This window comes from Sander lucioperca, chromosome 6 (genome assembly GCF_008315115.2).
Source record: "Sander lucioperca isolate FBNREF2018 chromosome 6, SLUC_FBN_1.2, whole genome shotgun sequence".
NCBI lineage: Eukaryota > Metazoa > Chordata > Actinopteri > Perciformes > Percidae > Sander > Sander lucioperca.
This window is the reverse complement of record NC_050178.1, coordinates 15,597,844-15,614,412: the sequence shown is the minus strand read 5'-3', so window position 1 is coordinate 15,614,412 and position 16,569 is coordinate 15,597,844. Positions and strand designations below refer to the sequence as shown.

Genomic DNA, 16,569 nt, shown 5'->3' with positions numbered 1-16,569 from the left:
CACCCAGCCAGGTTTAATTGGCTTTTAAAGGTAAGTTCCCTTAAGAGCTGTCACAGGATTTGCGAGAAAAGGTAGTTGAACTGTATAAATCAGGAAAGAGATATAAAAAGATATGCAAATATTTGAAAATTCCAGTCAGTAGTGTTCAAAGGTTGATAAATAAATGGAGAATTTGTGGTTTGGTGGATATGAGACCACGGTCAGGCAGACCAACAAAGATTTCAGCCTTAACTGCAAGGAAAATTGATCGGGATGCAAAGAAAAACCCTCAAGGTACTTCAGCTGAAATACAGGCTTCACTGCAAGAAAGTGGTGTGACTGTTTCAAGATCCACAATAAGGAGGCACTTGAACAAAAATGGGCTACATGGTCAGGTTGCCAAAAAAAAAAAACATTACTGCGCAAATGCCACAAAACAGTACGCCTACAATATATCAAACAGCACCTGGACAAGCCTAAGAACTTCTGGTACAAAGTAATTTGGAGTGATGAGACCAAAATTGAACTTTATGGTCACAACCATAACCGTTATGTTTGGAGAGGAGTCAACAAGGCCTATGACGAAAAGTGCACCATCCCTACTGTGAAGTATGGAGGTGGATCTGTAATGTTTTGGGTGGGTGTGAACTACAGAGGCACAGGACATTTAGTCAAAGTCGATGGCAAGATGAATGCAGCATGTTATCAGAAAATATTGGATGACAATTTGCACTCATCAGCCCAAAATCTGCGCATGGGACGCACTTGGACTTTCCAACATGACAATGATCTGAAGCGCAAGGCCAAGTCAACCCTTCAGTGGCTACAGCAGAACAGAGTGAAGGTTCTGGAGTGGCCATCACAGTCTCCTGACCTCAATATCATTGAGCCTCTTTGGGGAGAACTCAAACGTGCAGTCCATGCAAGACAACCCAAGAATTTACAGGACCTGGAATGGGCATCTCTACCATCTGAGAAAATAAAGGCACTCATCTACAACTATCACAAAAGAATGCAAGCTGTCATTGATGCAAAAGGGGGCAATACACAGTATTAAGATCTAAGGGTATGTAAACTTTTGAACTGGGACCATCTCATTATGTTATTTATTGCTACGTTTTGTTTAATGATTACACTATTCTGTAATGCTTCATAGTTTAATTTGCATCCCATTAAAATAAAAGTAACAAGTTTTCCTGATAACTTGTGTTTTCTTAAAGGAATGGTACACATTTGACAAATTCTTTCAGGGTATGTACACTTATGAGCACAACTGTAATGTGTTTTTCTTTAATAAAAGGAATATGAGGGGACATTTACACACAAAATGATTTCATTAATTTGAACAGAAAAAGTATACTAGGTTTTTAATTTCTGCTTCAAATTTTAATTATTTAATAATTATGTAATTATTTATGCTTTAAAGTGCTTAAAGTATTTTTAAATACATTTTCTACTTATCAATAAATTGTTAGTAATGTTGAACGGAGTAACGGACCACCCCAATACCCTAATGTTAATAAATAAAACATTTGTCGCATAAAGAGCTCTTATGCTATGAAACTAAAAATACAAAATAGATAAAACTTGTGCATTAAGAGGTGTTACAATTAGTTCCATCTTATATACGATAATATGTAATATAATATGCCAATGTAAATGCCAGTGTAGTCACTGACCATTCACATACCCTACAAAGGTGAAGCAACATTTATGAGGATACAGTATTTATTTAATCCTACAAAAAGGACAAGAAATAATTTAAGACCTTTGTAAACAAAATGTGCTACTTTGTGAACAAAAGTTTTAAGGGCCCATTTTTAGAAAATTAAATTTAGGAGGGGCCACGTGATGCGGCACGAGAAGGAGTGCCAGAGTCGAGCTCCCGGAATATATACGATTTTGAACATTCAACATCAGAGATAGCTTAATACAGCTAAAATTGCACGACCAGAGAAGTAATGTCACTACATGACCTCTGGGCAAAAACACCTGAAAACAAACAAGTTTTGCGACCCAAATCTCAAAAAACTCAGCCGGGACCAGCGGCCAGCAGTCCTGACAAAATGGCGGAGGAAGAGGAGATAGACGGCCTGGTGGCTAAGATAAGTGAAGCAGTATTCGCCAAACTCAGCTCCAGTCTGGATACGAAACTCAATCAGATCAGTGAGCTTGGTGTGCAAAAAGGTAAAAGTTGTCGAAAGGAGAGTGGAAGACGCAGAACAGAGAATCTCCGATACAGAAGACACTGTGTCGCAGCTGCTAGCCAAACTTGAGCGTGAAGAGGCTCGGCTGAGTGAGGCCATTAACAGGCTAGAGGTCCAGGAGAACAGGTCTAGACATAACAACATTAAAATCGTCAACCTGCCAGAATGTATAGAGGGGGACAATGCTAAAGGCTTCTTTGAGACGTGGCTGCCAAAAATCCTGAACCTCGCGGTGAAAAACGACTGGCTCAAGATGGACAGGTGCCATCGCACGCCAGCACAGCTGTAGACGGAGTCGACAAGGCCGAGGGTGGTATGTATCCGTCTCCACAACTACGCAGATAAGCAGCTGGTCATGCAAAAGGTACGATGCATGGGTGAAATTCGGACATCCGGGAACCGAATCCACCTTTTTGAGGATTTTTCACCCACGGTGGAGAAAAGGCGCCGTGAGTTTGCGGAGGTAAAGAGGTAAAATCACTTCAAGCGCTGGGGATTCCCTTCAGGATGCTTTTCCCCGCAGTGCTGCGACTCAGACATGTTAACAAGGCCCAGCTCTTCAAAACATCAGGTGAAGCACAGAGGTATGTCGAGGAGCTGCAGAAAAACAAAATATGGAGGGACAGTTGCAAAGTAATCTGAAATTAAAACACCAAGTCTCGCTCATGATGGCCAGGCAGCTAAAACGTCATACAAAAGGAGGTGAATGGACATCTTTCTCCTCTTGAGAATATATCTATCCTGGGTCAGGCGACACATGCCACCTTTGTTTGTGGCTGCATTGAAAGGCCTAGTAAGGTAACAATAAGGTTGATAGTGATTACTGTATAATTATTATCCCTGAAGGATGTTTTCATAAAATGTAGAAGTCCGGGGAGCTCTGGCTCATCCTACTAGTGTTTGTTTCAAGATTAAGTAGGAGGGAAAGATATTGGAGGCCAAGAGGCTTCACGTGTGCCCTTTCTGTTTTTTGTTGTTAAGTGTAGTTAAACGCTTCTTTTCACCACCACCAGAAGGGAATCTCCATACAAGCTGGGTAGGCTAGGGTCAAATGATGCGGACGCCCAGAGCACCACTAGAACTCTAGATCTCTCTGTGACAACAGGAAAAAGTGGTAAATGTCAAGTATAAATAGTATTACATTTTGCACATTTAACGTAAAAGGGATCCATCGTCCAATAAAGTGAAAGAAAATATTAAGCTTTCTCAAAAAAGACAAACTTAAACGAGACTGGGTAGTCCATGCTTATTACTCGTTATATACCTCTAACAGCAGAGGAGTCACCATTTTAATTCACAGGGCCGTCCCATTTGCACTTAATACTTGTTCTGCCGATCCTGAGGGCAGATACGTTATTGTCCATGGTACAATTTATAGTACTCCTATTACTATAATGAACGTGTATGCACCTAATCCACCGTCCCCCTCATTTTGGACCAGGATTGCAACAGTATTGGAGGAATACAAATGCCCTCTTACATTGTTGGGTGGCGACTTTAATTGCTGTTTAGACAATAAATTAGACAGGTCTACAACAGATGCGTGCAGGCGAGAACTCTGATCTCAACAGTCAAGGATTTCACGTTCTATTCTGACCCACACAATTTGTACTCGCGAATTGACTATTTTTTTAATACCGCCACAGATCATAGGACAGGTGACAGCATGCAGTATAGGTTCTATTCATATCAGTGATCATGCCCCAGTCTATTTGGATTTAGTCTTGAGCAAAGCCACATCAGGCAGACTGAGGTGACAATTTCCATCATATTTACATAATGACAAGGAATTTAGAAGATGGAAACGGAGATAAAACTATTTTTTGACGTGAATGACAACAGTGAAACAAATCCTGAATTTCTCTGGGAATCAGCAAAGGCTTATATTAGAGGATTTACCATTTCATATATGTCATATCGAAAGAAATTATATATATATATATATATATATATATATATATATATATATATATATAAAAATCTGACAACAGCACCAAAGAAGGACTCGAAACATTTTCTCAAAAATTAAATTACCCAAGCTGACTCAGGAGCAACAGAAATCTTTAGGCAAACCGATTCAGGAGAAGGAAATATTAAAGGCGTTGGCCTTAATGGGTAGTGGAAAATCCCCGGGCCCAGATGGGATGCCGGTGCAATGGTTCAAGGCTTTTAAAGACAAGCTCATTCCCTATCTGGCCAGAACCTATAATTATAGTTTCAATACTGCCCACCATCTACCTGAAACAATGTCATTAGTCAATATCAGTCTGATCCTGAAAAAAAATAAAGACCCTGAAGACCCAGCGTCCTACAGGCCAGTTTCGCTCATTAATATACAGTAGATGCAAAGATTTTAGCCAAGGTTTTAACTTTGAGGTCAAACCACTCATATCAACATTAGTAAAACCTGATCAAACAGGCTTCATTAAAGGACGGCGCTCTTCTAATAACATCAGGAGGCTTTTGAATATCATACAGCTGGCCAGTAGGGCTGGGACGGTTACCGCATTACCGCGGTCACGTGACGCCTACTGCGAGTCTGAGCTCGTCACCGTCATCACCACAAAAAGACATTGGCCTGCACATGTGTGCATGTTGTGTCTAATGACATGGATTCATTGTTTCTAATGACATGGATTCAATGATTCTAATGACATAGATTGTGTCTGATGACATTGTGTCTTACATGGATTCAAGGTTTTCTAAACAAAACTTATCATCAAAAGATGGAGCAAATCCTACCTTTCGCGAGTTGGGGAGCGCAATGTTCCATGACACATAATAACATTCCATTCGTTTTGACTATTAGGCCTATGCAGTGAGAGTAGCCTAACTGTGTAATGTCTTCTATCGGAGAAATGTCTTTAAGGCAAAGACATTTCTCTGTTCTCAGCTGAGGTAGACACATTAACGTTACAGCTGCAGTGTTTACCATTGCAAATTAGCCTAGCAACTAACGGAGTTTCCTTCCGTTTATAGCTTTATCCCGATAAAACGGCACAGTTGAATTTCAGCCTGCATGCACGTTTCGTAGCCTAAAACAGAGTGGCTTATATTGGTAGAGAGAGCAACAAGTTAGCGGACTGCCGAGTCGCCCTCTCAGCTCTCTGTCTGCTCAGCTGCTAGACTGGAAGCACTCGGGCTGCAACATGTAAGGTTTAAGCCAATGTTTTTTCCGGGGTAACGGCATTCACTTTACCGGCAGTATTGACAATAGATAAAGCCACCGTGTCTTGAGAAGTTCTAGCTTGTTGTTTTTCACTTTTAACTCACGTTACATCAACTTTGTTATCTCTTTTTCCTCTCGCTTTTCCTCACAGCGGCACTCATACGCTACTGTTGTTACCAAACTCACTCCCCAACAGGTTTTTCACAGACTTCGATAAAATGTTTACACAATTCATTTGGCAAGGTAAAAAGGTCAGAATGAAAATAGGTAAACTACAGAGAAGCAAAGAGCAAGGTGGACTGGGGGTACAAAATATGCGGTTCTACCATTGGGCCGCACAAATTTGGTACATATATGAATGGGTGAAGCCAGACATTACAAATACTTGGGATTGACATGGGGTCTAGAAACTGTGGTGCACTGACACTACGGGATTGTCCTTTTGTTAATTACAGTGAGGAAAATAAGTATTTGAACACCCTGCTATTTTGCAAGTTCTCCCACTTAGAAATCATGGAGGGGTCTGAAATTGTCATCGTAGGTGCATGTCCACTGTGAGAGACATAATAAAAAAAAATCCAGAAATCACAATGTATGATTTTTTAACTATTTATTTGTATGATACAGCTGCAAATAAGTATTTGAACACCTGAGAAAATCAATGTTAATATTTGGTACAGTAGCCTTTGTTTGCAATTACAGAGGTCAAACGTTTCCTGTAGTTTTTCACCACGTTTGCACACACTGCAGGAGGGATTTTGGCCCACTCCTCCACACAGATCTTCTCTAGATCAGTCAGGTTTCTGGGCTGTCGCTGAGAAACACGGAGTTTGAGCTCCCTCCAAAGATTCTCTATTGGGTTTAGGTCTGGAGACTGGCTAGGCCACGCCAGAACCTTGATATGCTTCTTACAGAGCCACTCCTTGGTTATCCTGGCTGTGTGCTTCGGGTCATTGTCATGTTGGAAGACTCAGCCTCGACCCATCTTCAATGCTCTAACAGAGGGAAGGAGGTTGTTCCCCAAAATCTCGCAATACATGGCCCCGGTCATCCTCTCCTTAATACAGTGCAGTTGCCCTGTCCCATGTGCAGAAAAACACCCCCAAAGCATGATGCTACCACCCCCATGCTTCACAGTAGGGATGGTGTTCTTGGGATGGTATTCATCATTCTTCTTCCTCCAAACACGGTTAGTGGAATTATGACCAAAAAGTTCTATTTTGGTCTCATCTGACCACATGACTTTCTCCCATGACTCCTCTGGATCATCCAAATGATCATTGGCAAACTTAAGATGGGCCTTGACATGTGCTGGTTTAAGCAGGGGAACCTTCCGTGCCATGCATGATTATCAAACCATGACGTCTTAGTGTATTACCAACAGTAACCTTGGAAACGGTGGTCCCAGCTCTTTTCAGGTCATTGACCAGCTCCTCCCGTGTAGTTCTGGGCTGATTTCTCACCTTTCTTAGGATCATTGAGACCCCACGAGGTGAGATCTTGCATGGAGCCCCAGTCCGAGGGAGACTGACAGTCATGTTTAGCTTCTTCCATTTTCTAATGATTGCTCCAACAGTGGACCTTTTTTCACCAAGCTGCTTGGCAATTTCCCCGTAGCCCTTTCCAGCCTTGTGGAGGTGTACAATTTTGTCTCTAGTGTCTTTGGACAGCTCTTTGGTCTTGGCCATGTTAGTAGTTGGATTCTTACTGATTGTATGGGGTGGACAGGTGTCTTTATGCAGCTAACGACCTCAAACAGGGCATCTAATTTAGGATAATAAATGGAGTGGAGGTGGACATTTTAAAGGCAGACTAACAGGTCTTTGAGGGTTAGAATTCTAGCTGATAGACAGGTGTTCAAATACTTATTTGCAGCTGTATCATACAAATAAATAGTTAAAAAATCATACATTGTGATTTCTGGATTATTTCAGACCCCTCCATGATTTCTAAGTGGGAGAACTTGCAAAATAGCAGGGTGTTCAAATACTTATTTTCCTCACTGTATAAGAAGGTAAAACTGCAAGTCCAAAATAACTTTATTGTTCGGAACACACTGAATACTTGGAATAAAATAAAGGTTTGTTTTAAATTCAAAAAACATTTCTCACTTCTGGCTCCCATATGGGGGAACCCAGATTTTCTCCCACTCAGTGTTTAAACTTTGGCAGGAGAAGGGCCTGGACCGACATACTAAACTCTATGAAAAAGAAACAATGGAGTCATTTGAAGGCTTGAAAAGTAAATACTCCCTTCAGCAGTCTCATTTTTATCGCTACCTGCAAATACGACGCTACATGTCAAAAAAACATACATGCTTCAAATGAGTCTTTCTTGGAAAACATTCTTAAGCGATCCATACCGCGGAGATTTATTTCTCATGTTTACAAAACTTTAGGCCTAAACTCTAATTACTCCACTGAGCACATCCGAAGGCAATGGCAGAGTGATATAGACTGTCAGATAGAAGAGGATGTCTGGGCAGCGATCATAAAAAATACACTTACTATCATGAGCTGTAACGCTGATAGAGAGGGGCAATTTAAAATATTGCACAGACTCAATTGCACACCGCTACTGAGGGGCAGGCTTGGTCTGAGCTCACCTAAATGCCCTAAATGTGACACAGAAACAGGCACACACATATGTTTTGGACATGTGTAAAGATACAAAAGTTCTGGAGAGATGTGAGGAAGGAAGTGATTACCTTGGTTGGATATGATCTGAAATTTTCACCCCTAGTGCATCTTAGCAGCTAAAAGTGCAAAAAGTGCCTACAATGCTAAATTGATTGGAATGCTTTTGTATGTAGCAAGAAAGACCATTCTCAAGTTCTGGATATCTAAGAACACCTCTGCACTGGACGATTGGTATAGGGAAGTATTGGAAACACTTCCTTTGGACTCATACCCTGCATGACAATTACCCTGCATGACAATTTTGAGGGATTCATCAAGATATGGCAACCAGTTCTGGCCACAGTGGTCCCCTCTAGACTGAACTTTGTCTCACCTAATAAACAACATAGGATCCGACTACAGCCTGTTCTAGCAATTTGAATATAACTAGGCCTGCTCAGTGGTGTGTGTCCGTCTTGTCATTATTTTTTTTTTTGTTTATTTTATCATTATTTTAGGTGTATGTCTCACTCTGTTCTTGTTGTTTTTTTAGTATGATGGATGTATAGTGCGATCCCTGCTGTGTCTCTTTTTGTTAATATGTTCAGTTCATGGAAAAGTGGTTCTATACAGAGCTGGAACTGAAATGTGTGTATTGAATACCAGAACCCCAATAAAACATTTTTAAATGTTTCCTTTAAGACCCCGCGGGTACCCTGCTAAACTCCGGAAGCAGTAATCTGATCAGTAAACCAGACAAATCAGAAACTAGGGCTGCACGATTATGGCCAAAATGATAATCATTGTAATTGTCACATAGGCTAATTATAACTGCTTTCACATCCATATTGTGCTACATTCCTGCCAATATATTGTGCTACATTCCTCCTTTGTTGAAGGATACTATGAAGGAGTATGCCATTTCAGCTGTTGTGCGACCGCTTTCCAAACATGCGCGTTTGCCGTGAAAAGATACAGATGCTCCAAAACAGACGTTAGAGGCAACAGAAACATTGCTGCATGTCACGCTAGTAAACACTAATAACATGTTACACAGCAGGTAACATTAGCCTACTATCAGCTACAGTAGTAACTGGATTAAACACGGCTAAAATGCTGACAGTTAAACGGTGTAGTGTGACTGTATTTCACTGTAGAGGATTTCAACAGCGGGATGTACAACAGTCTGCCGCTAAAGCTATGAGCTAAAAGACTCAAACTAGCACTGGTCACTGCTGTTGTCTGAAAAACAACACATACTGGTAAACCTTGTGACGACTTATGACCGACTGCTATCTGTTGTGGAATTTTCCTCACATTACTCTGTCCTTTGAGACTGTCTACATCTAACCTAAGCTGCGCGGTGCAGGGAACAACTCTGATTGTCTCATGGAGGCACGTGATCAGACAGTGGTTTACAGAGCTTTGGGAAGAAAAAAAAACCTTGATACAGAGCGTTCTATGAACGGAATGGAGCATTTTAAATATCGCTCGATCACGTAAATTTGATCGTGGGAAGCCAAAATCGTGATCGTGATTAAAATTTTATTAATTGTGCAGCCCTATCAGAAACACTCAAATTCAAAATCACCAAATGTGGAGTTACATGGTTTTCACTGGACAGGAAGGGGATGAAAAACTGCTGTCAGCAGATGTAGTGGAGTAAAAGTATAAAGTAAAAGTAGCATAAAATGTAAATACTCAAGTACCTTGAATTTGTAAGGGTAAAGTAATTGAGTAAATGTACTTAGTACATTCCACCACTGCAACTCAACTGTATCTGCTGATGAGAATTTTGTGATTACAACATTTTAACTCATTTCAATACATGTCTAACAAAGCTAGATGAAGGTCAGAAAGCGAGGACTAACATTACATCTTATTAATGAGTGGTTAGATGAAGAGATGCACAAACATGTAACAAAGCTGAGAGAAGTCTCGGCTCTGATTACAGCTGCCCATAGAAGTTCAATGCTGTTTGTAAATTCTGTGTCTGTTTACAACATCAGCAATCCTTCAGCTGCAAAAAACAGTTTGGGTTAACACTGAGATAACACTGAACAGTATGATTTTACCTTTAAAAAACGTACTGCCATTGCAACCCAGCCAACAACATCTTTATATGTTGTCAAATTACTTCCTGTGCCATGGTGGTAAAGAAACAAGGTTGCCACATTCAATACTGCAAAAACGCAGACTTACTAGTGCATTCATGCACTTCTCTTTACTTCTAAACCACAAAAGGAAGAACTATATCATCTTGGCGCTCTGAGGGTAGGCTCAACCATGCAAGTGCCACCAAAGGGAACACAAACACCCACAATGTTGGCTCAATGGAAAACATGCACCTTCCATCTCTGAGCTTCTAGCACACTGCAACAGAATCTACACCAGCTCCCCAGTGCATTCATTGTGTAACCACTATGCTGGCTGCAGCGGGGACAGACTAGGGCTCGGTGGTAAGACGTGCATAATGCCCATAGACATTAGAAAATCAGGGTTGGGTATTGTTTGGGTTCTTTTCGACACCGATGCTATAACGATTTTGAAACAGTACCTGTGCCTAAGCAGTTTCCCACAGGTTGAGAATTTACTTGTGGTGGTGGGTGGTGCAGGATGTGACAGCACGGCGTGTGATGGCTGGGTTCAGTAATAAACTAGTCAAACAAAGTTTTATAAACAATTTATTTAAAAAAAAAAAGACCACATAAGATTTAGTAATAATTAACTATTTACTTATTAAACCAAGCAGACTAGAAGATATAAATCTATAATGTGCTTTGTCAGCTAAATCTGGTTGGTTTGTCAAATAAATGTTATGGTTCAGCAGATGAAATACCTGATTAACGTTACCCAGAACCGAAATAGCCCATTAACAACTTAAAACCATACTATGATCCATACAGAAAGTTACACGTTATCATAAATCTCAACACTGTGCGCACAGCATGTCTCCTCCTAACTCCTGTTAAATCATATTACACTAAGGCTATCCAAACTTAATTCTTTTTCATTTTGTTTGTTATAGATCATTGTTACTATGTACTATTCGAGTTGCTCTCATTAAGATCAAATTTAAACAAATTTATGTCATTCAAACAACTCTGGATTGTAGTTTAAAACTTTTACAGCCAATAAAATGTTGGTTTTATTCGGGCTCGAGAGCATAAATACAGTTAATGGGTAAGTGCAACGAGGAAAACGGGAACTGAAGGCTCGGTTAGCAATGGTTAGCGGTTAGCTCCGGTTAGCTCCAGTTAACTCCCAAGCAAAGGAGACTGCTGCTGAGGGTGAACAACCAGACTCTGATAAATGACATTTGGGGTGCTTTCATAGTGGTGTGGCTGCGGCGTTTATACAGTTTATCAGTAGAGTTAATCCTACAGCAAGCCACAACAACACAAGCAGCATGCATGCTACTGCTAACAAGTTCTAAACCTGATGTGAATTGCTGACGCTGTCTCATGCACGCTACTTTTTTTTTAGCAGCACGCTGCTTAACGAGGAGGAGGGGCTGGTCTATGTGCACTATACAAATACATCGTAGAAACAAACAATACAGCACAAGTAAAAACATGTATGGGAAACACTATGGGAAACACTGCTAACGGTGCCTGAACCCATAAAAGAAGAGCACAAAACGACATTAAATTGCTTGTGTACTGCTGAGGCTATATGGTCAAAATTAAATGGATTATTTAAAATGTAATAATAACCAAACAATAACTTATTTCACCAGTCAACTGCTAAAGAGCCACTAGATGGCAGAAGGGTATTTTACAACATTGAACCAAGGGGGTAAGCCAGCCTCCACAAAGCGTACTTCCCATGGAGCCATTTTGATGCTAATAGCCATCAGGTGCCGTTAGCATACCATTGACTGCCATTCATTTTGGTGCCACTTTGACAGCAAATAACTTTACATCTGAAGCATTTAAAGACTATTTGTCCATTGTTTATTTCTAAAGAAACACGACAATGTATAAAAGGCTCCATTACCTTGTATTTCACGTTATGGCTCCGTAGCAGACGTTTTTTTAAAAATAGGCTAACGATTGTGTCATAACCACGCGACTTACTGTCGCACAGTAGACAAATTACCGTACAGTACAGTAGAAGCTCGCAGGCAGTTTCGACTTACATTAGCTGTTTAAGTTTAATTACTAATGTTAACTAGCATTTCAGTTAGCAATAATTAGCCTGTGTCTATGTTATCTCCTTACATATACCTACGCTCTCCGTCTCTGCAAGATTCGGAATTATTGAGATTTCTCTTGGCACAGCTACCAGAAGACTTACAACTTTCAGACAAGTTGCTCACGTTACATCTACGTCGGCAAGCTCAGTTTGCAGCTGCGCAGTAACTCTCAGCCATCACCGGAAGAGTGCTTCTAATGTACTTCACTGGTCTCCGTCGAAAACAACGGCGTCACTTTGTCCATTTCTTTTACTGTCAATGCATTGAACGCAACACAAGCTTATGGAGCCATACTCAAACGCAACACCAGTCCTGTCTCTGTTGTTTACAACGGCAGTGTCCACGCTGTCTCAAAGTGCAGCTAGTCTCCTCTGTGTCTTTAGCTGCAGAATGTTGTATGTCCTGGTGTTCCATTGAAATACAGTCACACTTTACGCCATTTAGATGCCAGCATTTCAACCGTGTTTAAGCCAGCTAACAATACTAGCTAACAGCTAGTTAGCCGTTTAAAAATTGCATGGCGACTGATTTTTTATCTCAACCGGTTGTAATCTTTACACATTTAAATTGTTTTTTAACCGATTCATGATGCATCTTTACATCCCTAATAAAGAGCGTAGACCACTCTTTATCTCTCTCTGTCGTTGGTGCTTGACTGACAACTGAGCCCCCTAGCTAGCAAGCAAGCTAGCTAATTAGCCAGCCGACCGGCAACTAAATTAGTAAAATTTATCAACTTAATGTTTTGTTCACAGGGTCTTGTTACATTGTTGGAAAGCAGATTGTTATTGCTAGAATAGTGGCAACTTTGTTCGCCTCATTTTCTGTAACCACTGCACGAAGGGATGGGTGGAATAAACAAGCTAACGTTAGCTAACTAGCCAGCGGCCGCAGTTGCCCCTCCGCTCCCCACTGCAGTGAGACTTCTATGCCGAGAGAACGGATGATAGTATGGGAGATGGACAGTGTGGTTAGCCATATCCCGGTGTCCGCGGTCTTAAAAAGAGACATTTGAGAATGAGATTGCTCTCCTAAAATATGTTGATGCTTGAGCTAGTTGAAGGCACGGTATGCATGCACGTGTGCACATGATCAGGATGGTACCACCTCCGCCTTATTGTGAGCCAAGAAAAAGCCTGCTATTGGCCAACTGAAGAGCAGTATGATGTATTAGTGTTGTAGGCCATGATGGTGGCTCACCTTTGAAGGGCCAATGATCATGCCATTCCAGTGAGTTAGTGTCATGTCGTCATCATCTTCGAGTCCCCAGCTCACTGTACCGTCTCCACCTCCTTTCTGACCTTCCTCCAGTTCCTCCAGCAGCCGAAAACTGCGGGGAACTACGATGCCTACACACACACACACACACACACACACACACACACACACACACACACACACACACACACACACACACACACACACACACACAATTTAGGTCAAACTTTTTTTCTGAAAAATAATGGAATTGGAATAATTTTGAGATGACTTGAAAAGCTCTATTGGGAAATAACCACTCTCAAATTACTGGAGTGATTATGTAGGGAAGAGCATCTGAATAGAAAATAAAAATTAACAAAATAAAACTATTAAAATCTGTATGGTTCATCTTTCCACTGTTCCAACAATCACCACTCTGGTATGGTTTAAATGAACACCCAATTTACCGATTTACATGTGGAAATATGCTGGATCTATACACACTAAAAGTATTGTTTATTTAAATGGAGTCTGGTGGGTTTAACGACAGCGATGTTAGAGATGTTTCTAGTTAAACAAAAAGGATCTTACTCTTTAACATAAAGGTGGTGTTGAACGTCAAAAAGTAATGTTACCTGAAAACAGCGTGTAGTTTCTTTTTAGGATCTCACATCACACTTTCAGTCATTATGACCACTACTACGGTCAGAAATGTTGTGCCAAAATATGAACAATAACGTCGCTGTCAACGGGCTTATCTGCTAATGTTAGCTACCGACTGTTACCTTGAAACCATCCAGCAAATAGACGGTACCGTAGGGTGCCGTTACTTGAAACCGTTGATTTAACGTCACCGCTCATTTCACACACAGTTTAACAACAAAACAAAACAATGAGTGAACATTACTAGCTACGTTTTTCATGTTGATTTTGAGCGGTATGCACCCCCACTAACCTGGAAAACGGTTTTAAAACAGTAACGTTAATACAGCGTGTCGGAGGAATACAGCGTCTCCTGCAGCGAGCGAGCCGCTACTACAAAATCAACATAGAGGAAACGCTGAAGAACCCTTCATGTTTAATCTATCTAATATTGTGTTGGTCACTATACAATGATTTATTGTTTGTCTTTGTTGAATAATACAGCAGATAAAGAGCTTAAAAAAAAGATTTTGTATGAAGGGTTTGCTTTGTACATGGAGAACAAAACGCTGTACAATGGTTCAACCAGAACTACAATTAAAGGAAACAAAGATCTCTCTGAGCAGTTGGCTAATTGAAAAAAATCATCATTTGTTAAAAGAAACTGGAAGGTGGCCGGGTTGTCTCAGTGGGCAGAGCAGGCGCACATATATTTAGAGGTTTATGCCTCGACGCAGAGGTCTAGGGTTCGACTGCGACCTGTGACGGTTTCCTGCATGTCTTCCCCCTCTTTCTCCCCTTTCTGTCCTGTCCATTAAAGGCGGAAAAGCCCAAAAAAAAAATCTTTAAAAAAAAAAAAAAAAAAGAAAGAAAAGAAACAGGAAGCTTAGCATCAAAATGTGTGGAGATTTAAATAGAATAAGATAAGAGGTTAGTATAGGGTACGCCCTGTTGGAATATCAGCTGAACATACTGACAGGTACAGGCAGCTGCGGAACCATACACTGGGTAAGTTGTAAGTGAGATGGGGAGAGGCCCTGCCCAGCAAGGCTCCAAAATAACTGTCTTCTGCGTAAAAGTGCTTTACGGCTAACAGGAAAAAATGTTAGCCCTCTGTTTCCGTTGGGTAGTAGGGCTGCAGCTATCGATTATTTTAGTAATCGAGTATTCTACTGATTATTACATTGATTAATCGGATAATAAATACTTTTGCTTTATAGTAAACAGCGATAGTAAATATACAAAAGAGGTTTCCTTTTTAGAAGAAGCCACATTTTTACTGCCTAAATACAATAACAGGGATAGATGTTAATATTTTTAAGCACTGGCCGCACAGGCCACCAAGCCCCTTATTCTGTTGACCAAGTACATTTTTGGTGGCCCAAATGTAAATCTTTTTCTCCCCCCTTCGTCGCCTGCCGCCAACTCTTTACACTGAATATGCAAAAGAGCCGTTTACCCAGGTAAATGTGACTTTTACCTGGGCTTACCCAGGTAAATGTGACTGTACAAAGCTTACAGCACAGCTATTTAACTATACTGTACGCCCTGCTATGACTTGCAACACCCTGCTACGCCCTGCTATGCCCTGCTTGCTACACCCTGAACTGCTACAACTATTGTTTCTAGTAATAGTTGCATTATCTTTATTGTTAATATAATTGCCACTGTTCATCATACCAACTGCTAGGGGTGGTACGGTTCATGAAAAAACATCCGAACCGCTCGGTTCGCTTGTCTCGGTTCGGAGCATGTGTGCGTCGCACGGTTCGTCAGTACACTGTTAATATGCACTAACCACTTACTGCCGTAGTGCTCACTTTCGACACCTATGTTAAAAGTAGGGCTCATGCTAAAATTACTATTCGAATATTGCTTTTTTTATGAATTTTTTAAATGTTTTATATGCAATCTTGCCTTTCTCGTCACCTTGGCCTACACGCATGTGAAAATTTTATGCTTTTGTTTAGTCTGATGAACAATAAAGTTTTTGAATCGTATCACAATCGGTACACGTTCCCTTAATACATGTATCCACGCGGTATCATCATCACAATACTATTAAAAATGGCGGAGGGCGACCTGAGGGCACACCTGACAACATTACACCCTGACAAGCTAGGCGATCTGTCCGAGGAATTGCCACTAAAAACGGGCAAGAATTACTTTTTTTCTGCCTCTCTCCTCATCACGGGGCCAAGGTACATTAAAGTTGACAAATTAAAGTCATTAATTTTGTCCCGCTGTTTTATTGTTAATAAGAAAGCGATCACCTGTTTTCAAAAGTTTGTTTCATAATGTTAGTAGTCCCTCTAGTGGACAGAATGTGTAACAACAACCACATGCTGATAGTGGCATTGGCGATCCATAAGCCTGTGTAATATCGTAAATATTAATAACAGATGAATTTGAGCATTTAATATTCGAATATTATTCGAATATTAAAATGACAAATGGAATTCGAAAAGTATTAAAAGTACTGACTGGACGAACGCTTCACGTGGTTCTTGCTTGAATTTCAAAACAGACTCTAATGGCGTCTCGTTCTGAATACGA

General features: G+C 40.7%; 1 protein-coding gene across 1 annotated transcript in view; it reads right to left on the bottom strand.

Annotated features, from left to right (window-relative positions):
• Positions 1-16,569, bottom strand: part of ube2v1 (ubiquitin-conjugating enzyme E2 variant 1) — a 30,836-nt gene that overhangs the window by 7,855 nt on the left and 6,412 nt on the right. Inside the window, exon 2 of the mRNA XM_031277246.2 lies at positions 13,372-13,520. Within this exon, the coding sequence (XP_031133106.1) occupies positions 13,372-13,520 (149 nt within the window). The remainder of the gene's footprint in view (positions 1-13,371; positions 13,521-16,569) is intronic.